Source organism: Ranitomeya variabilis, chromosome 8 (genome assembly GCF_051348905.1).
Source record: "Ranitomeya variabilis isolate aRanVar5 chromosome 8, aRanVar5.hap1, whole genome shotgun sequence".
Lineage (NCBI taxonomy): Eukaryota > Metazoa > Chordata > Amphibia > Anura > Dendrobatidae > Ranitomeya > Ranitomeya variabilis.
In genome coordinates, this window is record NC_135239.1 from 154,082,737 (window position 1) to 154,098,324 (window position 15,588).

The 15,588-nt window shown below is 48.1% G+C and overlaps 1 protein-coding gene across 3 annotated transcripts in view; it reads right to left on the reverse strand.

Annotated features, from left to right (window-relative positions):
- Nucleotides 1-15,588, reverse strand: part of LOC143788250 (cytochrome P450 2D14-like) — a 223,621-nt gene that overhangs the window by 87,750 nt on the left and 120,283 nt on the right. For 2 of the 3 annotated variants that reach the window (XM_077277774.1, XM_077277772.1), the window contains exon 3: nucleotides 14,345-14,497. The exons of the other annotated variant lie outside the window; for it this stretch is intronic. In XM_077277774.1, the coding sequence (XP_077133889.1) occupies nucleotides 14,345-14,497 (153 nt within the window). The remainder of the gene's footprint in view (nucleotides 1-14,344; nucleotides 14,498-15,588) is intronic. 3 annotated transcript variants of the gene reach the window in all.

Sequence of the window (15,588 nt, forward strand, 5' to 3'; positions counted from 1 at the left end):
CAACCCCCAGGAGTAGGACGGTCAGGCCCGCAGCATTGGAGAACCAAGTATATTGGAGGACGACCAGTTCTCCCTGTAGTGGTTGATGGAATCCCCTTGAACGCTTTGCTGGACACCGGTTCTGAGGTGACGACTATACCTTACGTGCTTTATAAACGGTATTGGGAGGACACCGATATTACTCGTGGCCCTGACAATGATTTCACCATAATAGCCAGTAATGGTCAGCCGTTGCCACAAGTGGGGTATAAGGAGGTCACCATCAAGGTGGGGCGGGTGGAATTGAAAGCCCAAGGGATTGTGATTGTTGATATTGATCGTCGAGAATGTAATCCCATGATGACTCTTGGTACTAATGTTATAGAAAATTGTCTTGCAGAAGTTATTGTTTTGTTGCAACAGGTGGCAGAAACTGCTGGCCACAGTGAGCAACGTGCCCTGCAGAAGGAAATCAGAGCTCTGATGCAGAGACAGCAGGTAGAGCTGACTGGTGGTGAGATTGGTCGTGTCACTGTGAGTGATTCAAACCCCATCGCGATACCCCCCAGGAGTGAAATGTTAATATGGTGTCGAGCAGCCATAGGCCTCAGGGGAAAGGACTACCAGGCCTTGGTAGAACCCGTATATTCAGACAATAGGCCTACTATTCTGACAGCCCGGGGGGTGGTCGACGTTCGCCAGGGGAGAGTGCCCGTACGTGTCCTCAATTGTGGGGAGGAAGAGGTTCACCTCACCAAGTATGCTACGCTCGCCAAATTGTTCACTGTTAATAATAGTGTGATACAGACACCTGAACCCTTGGTCCCGTCAAACGTGGCGGAGGACAACGGTTCTGCAGAGCACTCGAAAGACTGGTGTCGGGAATTGCATGTGGGCACTGACTCTACCCCATCCCATCAAAAACAGGGGGCCTACAGGGTGGTACACGAGTACGAGCAGGTATTCAGCAAACACCCCTTAGATTTTGGGCAGGTGAAAGGGATCCAACATCATATCCCCAAGGGAGATCACCGACCCATAAAAGAGAGATATCGCCCTGTACCCCCAGCTCATTACCAGTGTGCCAAGGACATGTTGCGGGAAATGAAGGAGGCTGGGGTGGTGAGAGACAGCTGTAGCCCCTGGGCAGCTCCGTTAGTCCTTGTTAAAAAGAAAGATGGTACAATGAGGATGTGTGTTGATTACAGGCAGTTGAATCGCATTACACATAAGGACGCATACCCACTGCCCAGGATAGAGGAGTCTCTGGCTGCCTTAAAATCTGCTAACTACTTCTCTACCTTAGATCTCACCAGTGGGTACTGGCAGGTTCCTGTAGCGGAGGCGGACAAAGAGAAGACGGCCTTCACGACGCCAATGGGTCTCTGCGAATTCAATTACATGCCCTTCGGATTGTGCAGTGCTCCCGGGACGTTCCAGAGGATGATGGAGTGCTGCCTGGGGCACATGAACTTCGAAACCGTGCTGCTGTATTTGGATGATGTCATTGTCTTCTCTAAGACCTACGAAGACCATCTGAAGCACCTGGCCGAGGTGTTTGAAGCCCTGTCCAACTTTGGCTTAAAGGTGAAACCGTCCAAGTGTCATCTGCTGAAACCTAAAGTGCAGTACTTGGGCCATGTGGTGAGCGCTGAAGGAGTGGCCCCAGACCCCGACAAGGTCACGGTGATCAAGGACTGGCCAAAGCCCAGTGACCTCCACGAAGTCCGGCAGTTCCTCGGGCTGGTAGGCTATTACAGTAGGTTCATTAAGGACTTCACCAAGAAGGCCGCACCCTTGCAAAACCTGTTGGTAGGCCAACCAAAGAAGACCAAGGGGAAGAACACCCCCTTTGATTGGAACGAGGAGCTGGAGGGATCCTTCACTTGTTTGAAGTCGGCACTGACGGGAGAAGAGGTACTGGCTTACCCCGAATACGACCAACCGTTTGTGCTGTACACAGATGCCAGCAATGTGGGATTAGGAGCCGTGCTGTCCCAGGTCCAGAAAGGCAAAGAAAGGGTGATCGCTTACGCCAGCAGGAAACTCCGTGCCACGGAAAGGAACCCTGACAACTACAGTTCCTTTAAACTGGAATTCCTTGCCATCGTCTGGGCAGTGACAGAGAGGTTCAAACACTACCTGGCCTCCGCGAAATTCACTGTCTTCACAGATAACAATCCGCTAACGCATCTGGATACTGCCAAACTCGGGGCCTTGGAACAGCGGTGGATGGCCCGGCTGTCCAACTACGATTTCACCATCAAGTACCGGGCAGGACACAAGAATGCCAATGCCGATGCCTTGTCCCGAATGCCCAATTTGCCAGAAACGGGAGAAGACCCAGAGGCACTTGAAGAGGTGGAGCTGCCTGCGTTCCATCGCCCCAAAGCCACTCAGAACTCTCATTATGTGAAGAACAGGCACAGGAACCAACCGGATGCCACGCTGAATCCCCTGCCCCATCATGGGTGGGCGGAGACCCAGGATGGTGACCCCGCGGTCCGTCGGGTGAAAGAGCTCTTGACGCAGGCAGGGTTGCATCCCGGCCCAGATGATCCACAGGAAACCCAACAGCTGTGGAAGGGGAGAAGCAAACTGTTTATCCATGATGGGAAGTTGTGCAGGAGGAGCATCGACCTACGTACTCATGAATTGGTGTGGCAGATAGTGGTGCCAAGGCGAGATGCACCCATGGTCCTGGGAGCCTACCATGATGGAGCCGGACACTTCGGATGGAGGAAGCTAGAGAGGCTACTCCGAGGGAGGTTCTATTTTTGGTGGTTGTACCTGTCAAGGATCTAACGGCCAGGACTGCCGCCAAGGCCTTCCAGCAGTACTTTTGTAGGCCCCATGGCTACCCGGAGAAGGTACTGACCGATCAGGGACCAGCATTCGAAGCAGAAGTGTTCCAAGAGTTCTGCCAACTGTACGGGTGTAAGAAGATCCGAACCACGCCGCACCATCCTCAAACCAATGGGATGTGCGAAAAGATGAGCCAGGTGGTGATCGACTTATTGAAGACCTTGCCCGTAGAGGAACGGAACCTGTGGCCGACGAAGTTGCCTGATTTGGTGGATATCTACAATCACATCCCAGTAAATTCCACCAACTGTACTCCAGCGTACCTAATGAGGGGAAGGCCTAGCCAGTTACCCGTTGATCTGGACATGGGGGTCCTAGTCCCCGAAGATACCTCACCGGATGCAGATTGGGATGCAGAAAGGCAGCGAAGGTACCGCAAAGTACAGGAGTGCGTGGAAAGAAGTCTCACCCAGGCTAGGCAAAAACAAGAAAGGGACTACAACCAGCACGCTCCTGCGATTCCCCTGTCACCTGGTGAGCAATACTTAAACGAAAGAGGAGACTACACAAGCTCGATGACCAATGGGAAGCGGAACCGTATACCATCCTGCCATCCGATTTCGACAACACGAAGGTCTGTCTCATCAGCAAGGACAGAGGGGAGACCTCGACAGCGGTATCCAGGGATCACCTTAAGGTCTGCCCCGATAAGTTGAGAGAGAGGGACACGGCCCCAGGAATCTCCCCGCCGGTGGAAAAGGAGAAGATGATCCATACCGTCCTTGGTGACTTTCCCCAGTCCTGGACTCAGATAAATCAGGCCATCGTGGTACCTGTTCTAATGTTTCAACAGCCGGACCCACCAGAAACAATGGTGGTCCCAGATAATCCGGCCCCGCAACCTCAACAAGCCTTACCTGAAGATGCCATGCCAACCGTTGACCCGGCAAATCCTCCCTCTGCTATCGGTGAATCTGCTGTACCCACTGTTGATAGCAGCAGCTCTGAGAGCCCCAACCTGCCAGTGCTACCCAGACTCACTAGAAGTGTAGCTAGAAGACAGTGCACTACACCAGCGGTAGCAAGCATAGCGGGCCCTGTTAGGCCAATAGCAACCCCTGCGCTGCGAAGGTCCACACGCAGCACTCAGAACCAAACTCCCCTCCGCTACAAAACTTGGAGGTATTAATAAGGGCTCCTATTTAATTAAAAATGTTTGTGTGTATATCTTTTGTTACAGGTTTTAAAATGGACAATAGAGTAATGGACGGTGAATTGCTCAAAAACTTTCAAAAGGGGGACCCCTTTGTTTACCCGGGGTCCCTGCTGTTTTAACCACTGAACTGAGAGTCATAAACTGTGCATGACCTAACTTTCGCAACGTTCAAGAGTCCTCACCTCCCATAAAGGGAAGCACTGTTATGTTTAATTGTTTATGCTATTTCAAAATTTTGTGTGTTTTCTGTTAACATGTATTGTTGTTCTTGTTTTCCCAGTCCGGGAGTGCTGGATTTAACCGGGGGGGAGTGCAGCGCCCCAGAGTCCTGGTCGTTGCAGTAATGTCGCTCTGCCACTAAGGGGAGTGATGTTACGTCTGATTGCACTAAAGGAGTTTCTCTGACCAGGTAACACTCACACTACACTTCACACTCCGGCCACCAGGGGGGGTGGTTCTATCTAGTAGGCCACTCCTCACACTCTGGTAAAACTGGGGGTTGGACAGGAAGACAGAGAGAGAAGTAACTGGGAAGAGCTAGTGAGAGGACCTGTCAGGGATGGGATCCTGGCAGACTCCTAAGAGCAGAACTAACCAGTGAACAACGGGAATACAGTAAAGAGGAATTAGGACCAGAAGGAGTCGTGCTGTTAGACCGAGGCAACATCCTTCTGAGGCGCAAACAGTCGGTGGCCGGAACGCCGAGCAAGTAAGAGACTCTAAGTACTACTGCAAACCACGGCCGGACAGTCAATTATAGGTTGGCTGTCTCACACAAATCACCTAAGCAGACAACGGAGGCAGCTGTGGGAGAGGGGCGACTCTAGGGTCCCGGAAGAACTCCAGGCCTACCCCGTCATACGGGTGCGTCCTACCATATCACCTGGGGGACGGAGAGAACGAACATCAGAGACAGGCAGAATCAGTTGTGAGGACTATCCCGGGAGCTCAGCAGGGAAGAACTACAACACCCAGCGCTAGAAGGTAGACACTGATTTCCACCTGTAAAGGGAACTCCTGATGTGCCTTTGGACCGGCCGGTCTCTGACAGCCCTGTTGACAGCACTCTGGACTGAGGACTCTAAAACCTTCAGTAAAGAGGTAAAGAGACTGCAACCTGGTGTCCTCGTTATTTACTACGACCTACACTGCACCGCAACATCACCATCCACATCTATCATTTACTGTGCGCCCCTCAGCAGGGTCACGGACCGGGCCTAGCCACCGTGACAACCCCAGAGCAGAGACTCAGAGGCCCGGTACCGGGTACCCCTCGGCCCTGCGGCAGTGGGGGCGCTACATATATATATATATATATATATATATATATATATATAGCCCTTGTAAAAATTAAGAGACCACTGCAAAATTTTGCTGAAGCATCCCCAGATCAATACCTGGTCATCTAATGGTTAGACAGAGACCTAGAGAGACATACAAGCCACAGTGTCTTGCACCCACTGTGAAATTGGGTGGAGGATCGGTGATGATCTGGGGATGCTTCAGAAAGGCTGGAATTGGGCAGGTTGTTCTTTGCGAAGGACGTATGAATCAAGCCGCATAAAAGGTTATCCGGGGAAAACAGTTGATTCATTCTGCTCAGGCAATGTTCCCCCAACTCTGAGGATTGGTTCTTTCAGCAGGACAATGTGCCATGCCACACAGCTAGGTCAATCAAGGTGTGGATGAAGGATCACCACATCAAATCCCTGTCATGGCCAGCCCAATCTCCAGACCTGAACCCCATTGAAAACCTCTGGAATGTAGTCAAGAGGAAGATGGATAGTCACAAGCCATCAAACAAAGAACTGCTTAAATTTTTGTACCAGGAGTGGCATAAGGTCACCCAAAGACTGGTGGAAAGCATGCCAAGACGCATGAAAGCTGTGATCATGGTTATTCCACAAAATATTGATTTCTGAACTCTTCCTGAGTTAAAACATTAGTATTGTTGTTTCTAAATGATTATGAACTTGTTTTTTTTTTTGCATTATTTGAGGTCTGCAAGCAATGCATTTTTTTGTTATTTTTAGTGATGTGCGAGTATACTCGTTGCTCTGGTTTTCCAGAGCACTCTCGGGTGATCTCCGAGTATTTGTGACTGCTCAGAGATTTAGTTTTCATTGCTGCAGCTGGATGATTTGCGGCTACTAGATAGCTTGATTACATGTGAGGATTCCCTAGCAACCAGGCAACCCCCACATGTACTCAGGCATGCTAATAGCTGTAAATCATCCAGCTGCGGTGATGAAAGCTAAATCTCCAAGCAGTCATAAATACTCGGAGACCACTCGAGCGTGCTCTGGAAAACTCAAGCTACGAGTATACTCACTCATCACTAGTTATTTTGACCATTTCAAAGAAAAAACGCAGATGAACCCACAATGATAGAATAACATTGGTCCGAATGCTATTTGATTTTTTTATCTGATTGCAGTGGTCCGATTTCATCGCAAGTGGGAATAAAGCCTTATAAATATATTTATAAAGTTGGTGAAGTGAAAGGTTGAACTTTATGGACCCAGGTCTTTCTTCATGTGATTATGTAAGTGTGTTCAATATTTGTTTCACCCACTGTATATACAGTGATTGTCAAAAGAGTTGGCACCCTTGAAATTGTTCCAAAAAATGAAGTATTTCTCCCAAAAATATTATTGCAATTAAGCATATTGTTATACACATATTTATTTCATTTATGTGTATTGCAAAAACAGAAAAAAACTTCAGAAAAAACGAACTTGGACATAATTGTACCCAAAATGCAAAAATGGGCTGGGAAAAATTAGCTTCAGGCATGTGATATTTGTTAAAACTCAACTGTGGCAAGTATCAGGTGTGGGCCATATGAAAAACACACCTGAAACCAGATAAAAAGGGGAGAAGTTGACTAATTCTTTGCATTGTGTGACTATGTGACACACTGAGTATGGGAGAACAGAAAGAGAAGAAGAGAACTCTCTGAGGACTCAAGAATAGTGTTGAGCGATACCGTCCGATACTTGAAAGTATCGGTATCGGAAAGTATCGGCCGATACCGGCAAAGTATCGGATCCAATCCGATACCGATACCCGATACCAATACAAGTCAATGGGACTCAAGTATCGGACGGTATTCCTGATGGTTCCCAGGGTCTGAAGGAGAGGAAACTCTCCTTCAAGCCCTGGGAACCATATTAATGTGTAAAAGAAAGAATTAAAATAAAAAATATTGCTATACTCACCTCTCCGAGGGAACCGGCAGCGTTGTTTGCTTAAAATTCGCGCTTTTCTTTCCTTACGTGAAGTCCCGGCTTTGTGATTGGTTGCGTCGCAGTCACATGGGCGACGCAACCAATCACAGCAAGCCGTGACGTAATTTCAGGTCCTTAAGGATTTTAAAATTATATCCCGGCTTTGTGATTGGTTGCGTCGCAGTCACATGGGCGACGCAACCAATCACAGCAAGCCGTGACGTAATTTCAGGCCCTAAAGGATTTTAAAATTACGTCCCGGCTTTGTGATTGGTTGCGTCGCAGTCACATGGGCGACGCAACCAATCACAAGCCGTGACGTCACGGGAGGCTGGACACGCGCGCATTTTAAAATGAGCGCTTGTCCAGCCTCCCGTGACGTCCCGGCTTGTGATTGGTTGCATCGCGGTCAACCAATCACAAGCCGGGAGGCTGGACACGCGCGCATTTTAAAATGAGCGCTTGTCCAGCCTCCCGTGACGTCCCGGCTTGTGATTGGTTGCATCGCGGTCAACCAATCACAAGCCGGGAGGCTGGACAAGCGCTCATTTTAAAATGCGCGCGTGTCCAGCCTCCCGGCTTGTGATTGGTTGACCGCGATGCAACCAATCACAAGCCGGGACGTCACGGGAGGCTGGACAAGCGCTCATTTTAAAATGCGTGCGTGTCCAGCCTCCCGGCTTGTGATTGGTTGACCGCGATGCAACCAATCACAAGCCGGGACGTCACGGGAGGCTGGACAAGCGCTCATTTTAAAATGCGCGCGTGTCCAGCCTCCCGTGACGTCACGGCTTGTGATTGGTTGCGTCGCCCATGTGACTGCGACGCAACCAATCACAAGCCGGGACTTCACGTAAAGGAAAGAAAAGCGCAAATTTTAAACAAAGAACGCTGCCGCTTCCCTCGGTAAGGTGCAGGCTGCGTCGGAGAGGTGAGTATAGCAATATTTTTTATTTTAATTCTCTCTTTTACACATTTTTACATTAATGTTGTTTCGATACCGATACCCGATACCACAAAAGTATCGGATCTCGGTATCGGAATTCCGATACCCGCAAGTATCGGCCGATACCCGATACTTGCGGTATCGGAATGCTCAACACTACTCAAGAACCAAAATTGTTGAAAAATATCAACAATCTCAAGGTTACAAGTCCATCTTCAGAGATCTTGATGTTTCTTTGTCCACAGTGCGCAACAAAATCAAGAAATTTACAACTCATGGCACTATAGCTAATCTCCCTGGACATGGATGGAAAATATAAATTATGAAAGGTTGCAATACAGGATAGTCAAGATGGTGGATAAGCATGGATATGCATCCCAAATCAAGTTCCAAAGAAATTTAAGCTGTCCTGCATGCTCAGGGTGCATCAGTGTCAGCGCAAACTATTTGTCGATATTTGAATGAAATAAAACGCTATGGCTGGAAACTCAGTAGGATCCCTGCTGACACAGAGACATGAAAAGCTAGACTGCAGTTTGCTAAAATGTACGTAAGCCAAAAATCTTCTGGGAAAGATGCCGCAGGGATACCAACAATTTGGTTTGACGCCTCCGAAAAATCTGTGACTTTTGTAGGATAGTAGAATGTCAATGGAAACTTAAATTTGGGAGAAAGAGCAGTAACCCCAGTTATAAATTCTTAACAACGGTTGAAGGGGCGGTGGTATATATCTGTGTAACCAGGCCAGGGAATGAGAACTGTGCTTCATGGTCTGATGTAGCTTGGAATTCAGGAAACCCCTGGGGATATGAGCCAGAGGAGGCTAAGACTCGCCTTAGTGCATCAGGAAAGCCTCTCCTTCACAGGGTGTATATCACAACGATGGGGGGCAGATGGGACTGTAAAACAGAGGAGTATGGGTGGGGAGCATCCTGCAACCCTGTCCTTATGATCATAAATGAACCCTCTCGGGGAGATGAAGGTCTTTATGTGCTGGGACTATATTCCCCGGGTAAAAGGGCTCAGTTGGGAAAATTCTGGCTAAGGGCTTACCCACCAGAAGAGAGTGGGAATGAGGGAAAGGAGCCCCAAGAGACAACAACAGTAGAAAGGCCAAAATTCAACGTATTTAGGGAAGTGAGCTACGAGGAGAAGGTAGCCATAGAAACAGGCTATACTGAAAGGAATGAGTGGCTCATGTGGATGAGATTTACAGCAGGACAGCATAATAAGTCTAAAGGCCTCATCACACATAGCGAGATCGCTAGCGAGATCGCTGCTGAGTCACAAGTTTTGTGACGCAACAGCGACCTCAGTAGCGATCTCGCTATGTGTGACACGTACCAGCGACCCGGCCCCTGCTGCGAGATCGCTGGTCGTGTCGGAATGGCCTGGACCTTTTTTTGGTCGTTGAGGTCCTGCTGACATCGCTGAATCGGTGTGTGTGACACCGATCCAGCGATGTCTTCACTGGTAACCAGGGTAAACATCGGGTTACTAAGCGCAGGGCCGCGCTTATTAACCCGATATTTACCCTGGTTACCAGCGTAAATGTAAAAAAAAACAAACAGTACATACTCACCATCTGATGTCCGTCAGGTCCCTTGCCGTCTGCTTCCTGCTCTGACTGAGTGCCGCCGTACAGTGAGAGCAGAGCGCAGCGGTGACGTCACCGCTGTGCTGTGCTCTCACTGTACGGCGGCACTCAGTCAGAGCAGGAAGCAGACGGCCAGGGACCTGACGGACATCAGATGGTGAGTATGTACTGTTTGTTTTTTTTGGTAACCAGGGTAAACATCGGGTTACTAAGCGCGGCCCTGCGCTTAGGAACCTGATGTTTACCCTGGTTACCCGGGTGCTGCAGGGGGACTTCGGCATCGTTGAAGACAGTTTCAACGATGCCGAAGTCGTTCCCCTGATCGTTGGTCGCTGGAGAGAGCTGTCTGTGTGACAGCTCCCCAGCGACCACACAGCGACTTACCAACGATCACGGCCAGGTCGTATCGCTGGTCGTGATCGTTGTTAAATCGCTATGTGTGACGGGGCCTTAACTGTATTGCATGTGCTACTGCCAGACCTCACTTAGGGACAATTCCTCTGAAGTCTTCAGAACCAGATCAAACAGACCTGCAATGCATTGTAGCCCTGTACGATGCTACATATGACCCCTCTGACAATATCCTATGCCATGCTCTTTCAGCTTTGTACCCACCTGTAAAACTCGATCAGGTACCCCCTAGAGTTTTTGCATATCCAGGGAATTACACCTGTTTCCAGAGACAAGGGACGGGAGCAGGTAAACCAGTATCAGTAGGAAACCTCACATCAGAGTTCTGTGACACTGCCATCCCCATAGACCAAGACACGGAGGGCTTCAAGGCTAAATGGTTTCAAGGACAGGCCACAGCAAGGAGTGATATATGGTGGATATGCGGAGACATGCTACTTAGAGCCAGATTGCCAGCAGACTGGGTTGGCAGCTGTGCCCTAACGCAGATACTCATGCCATTTCAGATAATCTCGTCAGAGGAGATACAAAGGGGTAAATTGAATGTTGATACTCTGCGCAGAAATAAGAGATCAGCACCTGCTGGATCCTTTGATCCAAGGATCTACATAGACAGCATAGGGGTTCCTAGAGGTGTACCAGATGAATACAAGGCTAGGAACCAGATTGCAGCAGGGTTTGAGTCAGTTTTCTTTTGGTGGGTTACACTTAACAAAAATGTGGACTGGATAAATTACATATATTATAATCAGCAAAGGTTTATAAATTACACAAGAGATGCTATAAAAGGGATAGCAGGACAATTAGGCCCTACTTCATTAATGACGTGGCAAAATAGAATGGCTCTAGACATGTTGCTAGCAGAAAAGGGAGGCGTCTGTAAAATGTTTGGCACTTATTGTTGTACTTTCATCCCAAACAACACAGACCCAGATGGAAGCATCACTAAAGCACTGGAGGGTCTTACATCACTGTCTGAGGAGCTGGCAGAGAACTCGGGTATCGACAATCCCTTCACAGATTGGCTCGAGTCATGGTTCGGAAAATGGAGTCACCTGGTGTCCAGCCTCCTCATCTCCCTCTCTGTCGTCACAGGAATCCTTGTGATCGCCGGATGCTGCTGCATACCCTGCATCAGAGGGCTCCTCCAGAGACTGATCGATGCATCCCTTAATAAGACCATGTACATGCAGATGAAACCCCGCAATGATGAATATGAACATGTGATATGATTAAGATGGGATATGATCTCCCCATCGGCCGAAGAATTAACAAGAAAGTCCGACATTGGCATTAGGCCAGTGACAGCACCTGTGGGCTAGGGGTAGAATCATATCTAATCTCAAAAGGGGGGACTGATAGGGAAATCAGGGACCACCTTACTTCAACCTCATAATTCATATACATGATTCTTAGGCTAACAGGAATATGTCTTGACATGTCCCAGACTCTGTTGAAGTCATCCTGCTGACTACGTGATTATTGATTAGAACTACTGATTAAAGTTATTGACGAGAGTTATGCCTAATAAAGATTAGGTCTAGGACCTTAGCCCCTTGCATGGCTAAACTCGAGTTACCCCTTATGTCAGACTCACCTGGCCAGCAAGATGTCCTTATTAGGAATTAGACCAGATAAATTAAGAATGATTTCATATGTAATAAACAGCTGATTGGCGCTCGGACATAATGTATACGCCTACTCAAAAGTGTATATAACCGCATGTCTCAATAAACGGTTTATGGCTTGTTCAGATACCACATCTGTCTGTGTCCATCACTCTCCGGAGAATCCACTCATTTGGCAGCCATCCAATATCCCTGAAGGGCCTGACTTGCAGACCACCCTAACAGGGTCTTGTGGGCAAACAAGATCAAGATAGAGCTTTTTGATAAAACACATCATTCTACTGTTTACCGAAAATAGAATGAGGCCTACAAAGAAAAGAACGCTGTACCTACAGTCAAACTTGGTGCAAGTTCAAAAATGTTTTGGGGTTGTTTTTCTGCCTCTGAAACTGGGTGCAAGTTATCATGAAATCTGAAGATTACCAAATGTTTTGGGGTTGCAATGTAGTGCCCAGTGTCAGAAAGCTGGGTTTGTGTCCTAGGTCATGTGTCTTCCAGCAGGACAATGACCAAAAACATACTTCAAAAACACCCCAAAATGGATGGAAACAAAGCACTGGAGATTTCTGAAGTGGCCCGCAATGAGTCTGGATCTAGATCCGATTGAACACCTGTGGTGTTATCCCTAAAAGTACTGTTGGAGAAGGCCCTGAGTCACCCGCCAGGGCTGTGGGGTACTCGGTACTGGGTCCTGCAGTTCACAGGGGGATGTCACGGTGGTGACCCGGCCTGTGGCCCTGGGCGCCCATGTAAAAGGGAAAGGTCTTTAAAGGGAATAAAGTTTATGTTCGTGACGCCACCTGTGGTATTCTGTCAGTGGGGACCGACGATGCTTTAAGGGGTCCGCTGGGGTGATGTTATGGCAGCTAGATGGTATAACTTCCCACAGGTGAAGTATTTCCCCAGGGCTCCCGGTGTGTAGATGGAAGATGGTGAAAGGCGCAGTAAAGAATGAGGACACAGGTTTGCAGTCTCTTTACCTGGTTTACTGAAGACTTCAGCAGCTACAGTCCAGAGTACCAGATCACAGGACAGGCAGGATCTGGCCGGCTTGGAGTCAAGTTAGGAGTCCCCTTATCCAGGTGGAAATCAAAGCCTTCCTCTAGCGATGTGGTGTTGTAGTCCCTTACTGCCTATGGCTTCAAATAAGGTCCTCACAAGTGTTCTCTTGCTCTCTCTGTCCCCCATATAGGATAGGACACGACTCGTATGACTGGTGTCTTGAGGCGGTTTATAGGGACTCTAGCACGCCCCAGCCTCTAAGGGTGTCACCGTGCCTCCTGGGTACTAAGGTGGACAGGTAACATGAAGTTCAGCTGTCCTGCCGGTTTCTGATGTAAGTCGTGGAGGGCCTTACGATTCTCGGTGTCCGGCTACCGGTTTCTGCGCCTCAGAAGGAGGCAGCCTGCTCGGGGCTGGTCTCCCCCTGGTATCCTCTCCTGTGCTTTGCTCTCCTGCACGTTCACTACAATCAATTCGGCTAACTGAATGTGTCTTTCCAGGAGCTGCTGCACTGCGGATACACAGCTCCGTAAACCCTCTTCTGCCTCACACTGATCCAGTCTGTTTCCTGGCAAGAACTGTTGTCTCTGGAGCTCTGTCAGGAACTACCTAGCTTTCCCTCCTAAACTACCATATATATGGGGAGTCACCTAGTAAATAGGATCAAAAGCTCCCCCTGGTGGTCTGGAGTGTGAATGCATTGCATGCTTGTGTTACCTGGTTATAGTTATCCCTTCTTGCCTTCAAGCAACACATCACTCTTCCCGTGAGGAAAGCAATGCTACTGTGACGCCCAGGACCCTGGAACGCCACAGCCCCCTTCAAATATGAGAGATCTGGAGCAGTCTCCAAACAAAAAGTGGTCAAAAATTCCAGTTGAGAGGTGTAAGAAGCTTGTTGATAGTTATAGGAAGCGATTGATTGCAGTTATATATTCCAAAGGGTGTGCAACCAAATATAAGGTTGAGGATGCCAGCAATTTTGTGTTTTTGAGGTTTTGAGTGAAATTATGTCCAATTTCCTTTGTTTTGGCTGTTTCTTGTGTTGCTCCAATACACACAAAGGAAATAAACGTGTGTAATAAAACATGTGTACTTGCAAGAATTTTCTGGTAGAAATACTTAATTTTCTGGAACAATGTCAAGGGTGCCAACACTTTTGGCCATAACTGTATGTATATTTTTAATGATGAGCGAGTGTACTCGTTGCTCGGGTTTTCCCGAGCACGCTCGGGTGACCTCCAAGTATTTATGACTTAAAGGAGATTTAGTTTTCATCTAGGCAGCTGAATGATTTACAGCTATTAGCCTGCTTGATTACATGTGGGGATTCCCTAGCAACCAGGCAACCCCCACATGTACTCAGCCTGGCTAGTAGCTGTAAATCATTCAGCTGCCGTGATGAAAACTAAATCTCCGAGCAGTCATAAATACTCGGAGGTCACCAGAGTGTGCTCGGGAAAACCCGAGCAACGAGTACACTCGCTCATCACTATATATTTTACATTTTATACAACCTTCTATAACTCACCTTTTTGCGATTTAAGTTCAGAACAAAGGAACTGTGCTTCTTCTATCACTCTCTCCTCAAGGGATTTCTTACCCATTCCAAAGTTTTTAAGTGTTGTCAAGGTAAACCTTCTTTGTTCTTGCCATGAGCTCCCATATCGGGCAAATACTATGCCTAACAGATACAACACATAAAATATTCATTATTAAATGATCAAACAACTGTAGTGTTTGTAATTTTCAATTCATATCTTTAAACTTTGGAAGTCATTTTGGCTACGTTCACATTTGCGTTGTTGGGCGCAGCTTCGGCGCCGCAACGCAAAACGCATGCAAAACTCATGCACAACGCAGCTTTTTGTGACGCATGCGTCCAATTTTGGCATGATTTTCGGCGCAAAAAAACTGCATCATGCAGCGTCCTCTGCGCCCTGATGCTTGCGCCAAAAATGATGCATGCGTCACAAAACGCTAGACAACGCATGTCCATGCGCCCCCATGTTAAATATAGGGGCGCATGACGCATGCGTCGCTATGCGTCGCCGAGCCTGCGCCCGACGCAACGCAAATGTGAACGTAGCCAAAGAAGGACACATATAGCGGAGCTCTATGGCACCGCAGTAATTTTTCTTTTATGCTAAGTCAGTTCACTAACCTTGCTCATACAGGAATAGTGCTCTTAGTGAAGCCCATTAGTATTCCTGAACAATATGATACCCTTTCATGGCCCCCACTCAGCCCTCCATAAACAGGTTGATGCCCACTTAATTCTCAACACACACATTATGATGCCCACACATTACATTTGTATACACAAAGTAAGACACTCACTGGATCCCAAATATGGTATGATGTCTGCACAGCAAGATGTAAAAGCCTCCCACACTCCCTATGATTACTCCTCTTGCTCCCTCATATATACAATATGTAACACCAAATGTGTACCCACACACAATATGTTGCCTCACAGTACATTCCCCTACACATAGTATGATGCCCCTGCATAGTGTAAGTAAAGCGCCCACCGGGGCCGTGGGGATACTCGGTACCGGGCCGGTTCTTAAAGGGGAAGTGGTCACAGCAGCAGTTTCCTGGTCCGTGGCCATGGGCGTCCAATTAAAGAAAATAGTGTATAGTGAATAAATAAAGTCTTCAGAGTATGTTCGTGACGCCACCTGTGATACTCGGCCAGGGATGCCAGACTCTGCTTAAAGGGGTCTGCTGGGGCCAACAGTAATGCAGCTAAGATTGCTTAGCTCCCCACAG